Below are 6,616 nucleotides of genomic sequence, written 5' to 3'. Positions count from 1 at the left end.
TTAGCCCAACGCTCTAACCACTAGGCTACCTGCCGTGAATTTTTGCATAGCAACATCAGTATTCATGAAAGTAGACAATTATCATTCATTTTACTTAAGTATATTTAAAACCAAATACTTTTAGACTTTTACTCAGGTAGGATTTTACTGGGTGACTTTCACTTGAGTCATTTTCTATTAAGGTATCTTTACTTTTACTCAAGTAGGACAATTGGGTACTTTTTCCACCACTGGTGGTAGGCTATGATGTCATCAAATGGAATGGGTCATAATGCCGCAGTAAATTTCTACTCTACATCTCTATTGATTTAACAAGACGTCAAAGCTCCAAAATGAATGTAGATAATAATTGTCTACTCTCATGAATACTGATATTGCTATGCAAATATTGATTAGATTATCTTGCCAAAGTGGTGCTCAAATTCACGGCAGGTAGCCTAGTGGTTAGAGCGTTGGGCTAATAACTGAAAGGTTGCTGGATCGAATCCTCGAGATGACAAGGTAATAATCTGTCGTTCTGCCCGAGCTAGGCAGTTAACCCACTGTTCCCCAGGCGCCGAAGACGTGGATGTCAATTAAGGCAGCCGCCCGCACCTCTCTGATTCAGAGGGGCTGGGTTAAATGGGAAGACTCTTTTCAGTTGAAGGCATTCATTTGTACAACTAACCTTTGTGGCACAGGAGGTAACGCATTTGCCCTAACAGCAGGTTGCTGATCCATATTTACCTCCTCTCCATCTGCTCATACTGAAATATGGCACACCTACGCCTCCTGGTGCCACTAATATGAAACTGCAGAACAACATCATACCCAAGGGAGTTGACATACATACCCACTGAATACACAAGCTGTTACAACAGTGTTACCATGCACAAATGAGATTCTGAATTCAAGACAGAAGTAGGCTGATTCAGATAATTTGCCATTTATTAAATACTGTTCAAAATGAGTACAAATGCCACAAATATGAATCTATTGGGGTAGAATATCACCATAAATTTGATATACAGCTGAAAAAAAAACACAGAATTATATAAAATGTCACTGAACAATAGCCAAACCACCAAACATTTCAGATATCTAAAACTGAATGTATCAAAATGACAAATGCTCAGAAGAGAAGATGACATTACAGTACCAGTATATTAAGACCACACAATAACTTAACTATTGATTGTAAGACAATTATATTTCAAAACCTCTGATATGTTTTGTACTCCAACTCTATTTACAGAAATACAAAGATATCAAATACAACCATATTACAACCATTATTTAATTAGATCATTTACCAAATACAAGCCTTTCTTCTGTGTAGCAACAACACAGACAGTTTCAAGCAAATCATTTGATCTCTAAAAAAAATGTTTCTATGTGCTTATCCAACCATGTTTCTGTGAAAGCTGTATTGATTTCTATAGGAGAGCACAGTAAAGTATCACACATTGGCAGGGATAATCACAGAGATAAGGATTGGGGCTGTAAACATTCAAATGTAACATTTTACATTATGGCTGTTTGGTCAAAGTCAGCAGGTGCTAAGAGTTACAGGGAGAAAGCAGATTCGAACAGGACAGAGAATATGTACACAGTGAGTATGGGAACGGGACAAGAGAAACGCTCCCTCCCACCCCACTCACACTGTTCTTCTCTACTTTTTTCACCAACCCTCTTAAATTCTGAAAGACATTCTCTGTTTTTCTCTCTGTAGCTCTGTTTCTCTTCACCCCCCCCCCCCCCAACAAACTCCTTGTCTTCTCAGCGCCCAGGGGTGAAGATGTAGTCCAGAGCCTGTCTCTCAGCAGCTGCCACATTAGGGTGCCAGAGGTCCACCATGAAGACCACCCTGGGGCCGTCCTCTGGGCCACCTGAACATAGAAAAAACACAGATTCATGTTTTCCTCCAATCATCCCTTTATAACAGCTTAATAACACTTTCTCACAACAGTAAACACACACACACAACCCGGGTAGAAAAAGGTGACCCCTTTCACCCCCTCCACACACACAGCCGTCTCCCTCTCACCCTCATGGAAGGCCCTGTGGAGGAAGGAGTCATCAAACAGCAGACAGCTCCCCTCAGACCAGCACTGTGGCTCCCCGCCAACCACCAGCTCACAGGAAGAGGGCACTCTAAGACCTACGCAAGACAGGCAGCAAGTCAGTCTATATACAGTAATTACCAAGGAAACCAGGGAAAGTATTACATGACAAACACATACTGTATGAATATATTCTAAAATGTCAGCTGTATATGTTGTCATGCAAAGAAAGCTTTAAATCAACCCTACAATAGTAAACATCATTATTATCATTGTAATAATTTCAGAGACACAGGTGAACACACACAGGGAGCCAGGTGCATCTTTGAAATCGCTATATTTAACAGTGTTGTAGCCCTCCAGGCAGCTCCCTCCCCCTCTTACCCAGGTGGCAGCGCAGCCTGACGTTGGTTGGGCCGTAATGCTCAGTGATCAGGGCTCCCGGGGTTAGCACAGAGAAGCAGGCGTTTCCAAACACGTTGTTGGCGATAAAGGTGCGCAGCTGACCCAGCACCCTCCAGGCCCGGGGGCACCTCCTGGCATTGAGGGCCAGCGGAGTGCCCTGGTTCAACAAGTAGAAGGTCCACCACTGACCATGGGGGGTGCTGTTGGACTTCCAGCCCAAAGGAAGGGAGGAGCCAGCCCTTGCTGGGGGGGAGTGGTAGATGCTCTCAAACTCAGCCAGCAGAGCAGGGAAGCTCCTCTCCAGCAGCTCCACGTCGTGCTTCTGTGCGTCCCGGGAGAAGAAGGGTGCTGAGGGCAGGTCAGGGAGGAAGAACACCTCTGGCCTCTGGATGGTGGGCCGGCTGGTGAGGTAGCGACCCTGGTCTCGTACCCCTTTGTGTACCCTGCCCATGCCTGACCAGGTGTAGCGTTTGGCGTAATCTTGCAGGCTGTGGTACAGCTTCTGATTGAGACCGTCCCCTGTGTTGGTGCAGCGAAAGGACTCAGCGGACTGACAGTAAGCAAAGCCGTTCTGCTCCTCCACCCCTGACACTGGCCTGCCTTTAGCCTTGCCATCTCTCTCTGTGCTGATCAAGGCCCCCCCACCCCCTCCTACTCGACTGGGCTCATTGCTGTACCCCCCACGCAGGGGAGAGGAGCTGTGCTCACGACCTACCCTGTAACAGTACCACACAAAGAGCAGCATCAGGCACATGGCTGTGCCAAAGGCACTGGACTCACAGTCCCTCATAGACTGCATCCCTCCAGCCACCATCTCCCTCACCCTCTCTAGTGACCACTCCATTCTGGCTCTTCGCTAAAACCACTGAGTTTGGTCTGAAGAAATACCGTTGAGAAGGTCAATAACCAACCCTGTCTGACACTGCTTGAAAATGGCTATTAGAGGAAAATTTTCCACAGGGTTTCTCAAAGGCTACTTTCAGGAAGCTCTTATCATCCTCCCTTCTGGATGCAGTCTGACACTATCTGATATGACACACTCAGGCTCCAGTCCTGAAATTTCAGTACTCAGGGATGAGGGGAGGGTTCCCCCTGCATGGTGCCTGGCTGTGTGATATTTGTGCTGCTCCCTCCCTTGTTCATTTTCGACAAATGCAGACAGACAACACACCTCAGGGTATCTGGTCTCTGCATCGGAGAGAGGGGGGGAAAGACAGGGAAAAGGTCATTAGACATAGGCACTGCACAACCAGATACACACAGCATCTAATAAAGAAGCAGAGTACCAACATGCAGATCTCATTGCAAGCTCAGTTTTCCACATTACCTCCCCCACTTAGCTGGTTTAATACGGAACTAACTCCCACCCTCTGCGCCACCCTTTACACAAACTCCCACCCCCACACTCAGCTCTGGACACACACAGTGCACCATGCGCACACACTCACACACAGATGGCATTTAAAATTCAGTTCTCCACACACCTCCGCACTGCACTGTAGAAAGCCATGAGTCACATTGCTGCATTCAAACACCAAAATCAGTCTGTCTATCACACACACACACAGTAAATCTCAGTAAGACAAAAATAATGGTGTTCCAAAAATGGTCAATTTGCCAGGTCCACAAATATAAATTCCATCTAGACACCGTTGCCCTAGAGCACACAAAAAACGATACATACCTCGGCCTATACATCAGCGCCACAGGTAACTTCCACAAAGCTGTGAACGATCTAAAAATACTTGAATCAGTTATAGAACCCATTGCCCTTTATGGTTGTGAGGTCTGCGGTCTGCTCATCAACCAAGAATTCACAAAATGAGACAAACACCAATATCCTCAGTATATAACGTAAAACACCAAATAATGCATGCAGAGCAGAATTAGGCCGATACCTGCTAATTATCCAAATCCAGAAAAGAGACATTAAATTCTACAACCACCTAAAAGAAAGTGATTCCCAAACCTTCCATAACAAAGCCCTCACCTACAGAGAGATGAACCTGGAGAAGAGTTCCCTAAGCAAGCTGGTCATGGGGCTCTGTTCAAAAACAGACCCCACAGAGCCCCAGGACAGCAACACAATTACACCCAACCAAATCATGAGAAAACAAAAAGATAATTACTTGACACATTGGAAAGAATTAACAAAAAAACCTGAGAAAACTAGAATGCTATTTAGCCCTAAACAGAGAGTACAATGTGGTAGAATACCTGACCACTGTGACTGACCCAAACTTAATAAAAGCTTTGGCTATGTACAGACTCAGTGAGCATAGCCCTGCTATTGAGAAGGGTCGCTGTAGGCAGACCTGGCTCTCAAGAGAAGACAGGCTATGTGCACAGCCCACAAAATGAGGTGGAAACGGAGCTGCACTTCCTAACCTCCTGTGAAATGTATGAGTGTGGCTCTAAGGCTATGTATACAAAACGAAATTCCTTAGGGTTTTCTAGAATAGCGCTTTGTACATTTATTGTAGGAAGGATAAGCAGCATAGATACATTAACATACTAACTGCAGTATTAAGCACTCACACAGATGAAAAGATGCACTGTAACAAGCAAACTATGCAGTAAACATAAACACACATAAGCAGAGCTCGCATTGTACAGACCTTCCTATGCTTCTCCTGCACAACCATCTCACCAAAAATGGTTCGGCAAAACTGCTTGGAAAGACAGAACAGCCATCTCCTCTCGTGAACACAGCCCAGATGACAGTCAACCGAGACGCACGCCCCCATAGAACCTCTCTAGCACAAATACACAGTTCGCTCGCTGCCTTGAATTGAGGAACTGTCGTAACTGAACAAACCCTGAATAGGGACAACCATCCATAACACTCGTCTGTCTGTCTCTCTCCCTCCCTCCCACTCTCAATTTCTCCAATATTCCTGCCTCTAATGCCCTTAAACCTTCATACATAAAGCTGTAGTTAGTCCGCCATCGTATCATGATTCACTCGCATAAAACCACGACAGATGTTCAAGGATTCACACTGTGTATTAACAATCTGCCAATAACAGCTACACTTGTAGCGCATAAAAACAAAAATGCAACATAATGATATTCGAAATAATAATAATGATGATGATAATATTAATAATAACTCACCCAATTTTCATGGTTTTGAAAGATATCTAGACTAGCCTACAGATTTACCATGTCACCAAGCAGCTAGTGAACTCTTTAAATAGGTATGCTATAAGTTTATTATTACATGTCAATCATAATTAGGCCCTAATCAATTTAGCAAAATGTAAAAAACTAACAGCAGCAAAGATGTTCTATTATATTGACAAGATAGTCAAGTGACCGCTCTAACAATGGAAAAACATGTCCCCAAATATGGAAAGCAGGCAGGAGTAGGAAAGATCAGGTGGAACCCTTCTAACCAATGAGACGGCAGATAATCGTGTGAACAACAGGCACAACTCAGAGGGTCGTCATTAGTTACCACAGCCACAAAGTCATAATTATGGCTAAACCCCGCCTATTTCTACAATTAACCTTAACTTTAACCCTAACCTTAACAACACTGATAACCTTATGAATTACCTTAATCTTAAACTCGCATCGCCCAGAGTTCCCCCACCCACTTCACTTCCCTCCATTGAAAATGAATGGGGCTCCATTTTTTCATCTCTCCTAATGTGTTATGTGGAAATGCACTGTAATTCGGATAGTCACTCTTGCTTCACTCTCATGTGGGTGCTAGCAAACAGGCTAGGTAGTGCTAGGTATCAACAGCCAATCCAGTAGGGGCTGGAAGCTATAGTGAACTTTGATTGGTCAATAGCTTGCAATATCGCAGAGTATTTGCATAAAGTTCAGCTTTCCCCAACTTTGATCCTCACTTCCTTAAATTGAAAATGAATGGGGGTCTGTTGTTTCATGGCCTCCAACGTGTTATGTTGAAATGCACTGCAAGCCATTTTTCTCAAAGTTGCCTGAATGCCACGTGTATCCACTTATAACAGTACATTTGTAACAGCCTAAACATTACAAAACGTATATTCCATTAAATATACCTCACGTAATTCAACACTTTCTCATCAGTGGCATAGCACAGTTTTGCGGGGCCCCCACAAGGTCAGAGCAAGGCCTTAACTGTTTAATTCTAACATTAGGTTATTCAAATATGCAATACAAATCTCCAACCTCTT

General features: G+C 44.1%; 1 protein-coding gene across 3 annotated transcripts; it reads right to left on the bottom strand.

Moving 5' to 3' along the window:
• Positions 1–909: 909 nt before the first annotated feature.
• Positions 910–5,811, bottom strand: LOC139545521 (aspartate beta-hydroxylase domain-containing protein 2-like). Of its 3 annotated transcripts, XM_071353399.1 has the most exons (5): positions 5,066–5,483; positions 4,132–4,182; positions 2,427–3,635; positions 2,027–2,140; positions 910–1,868 (listed from the first exon to the last, which is right to left on the bottom strand). In XM_071353399.1, the coding sequence occupies exons 3-5, from the start codon at positions 3,289–3,291 to the stop codon at positions 1,759–1,761; spliced, it is 1,089 nt and encodes a 362-aa protein (XP_071209500.1). In that variant the 5' UTR covers positions 3,292–3,635; positions 4,132–4,182; positions 5,066–5,483; the 3' UTR covers positions 910–1,758. The 3 variants fall into 3 exon arrangements, with proteins under 3 accessions (XP_071209500.1, XP_071209499.1, XP_071209498.1); XM_071353398.1 differs by lacking the exons at positions 4,132–4,182; positions 5,066–5,483 and adding an exon at positions 5,565–5,811; XM_071353397.1 differs by lacking the exon at positions 4,132–4,182.
• Positions 5,812–6,616: the final 805 nt, after the last annotated feature.

Source organism: Salvelinus alpinus, chromosome 19 (assembly GCF_045679555.1).
Source record: "Salvelinus alpinus chromosome 19, SLU_Salpinus.1, whole genome shotgun sequence".
NCBI lineage: Eukaryota > Metazoa > Chordata > Actinopteri > Salmoniformes > Salmonidae > Salvelinus > Salvelinus alpinus.
This window is presented reverse-complemented; position numbering and strand designations above follow the sequence as displayed.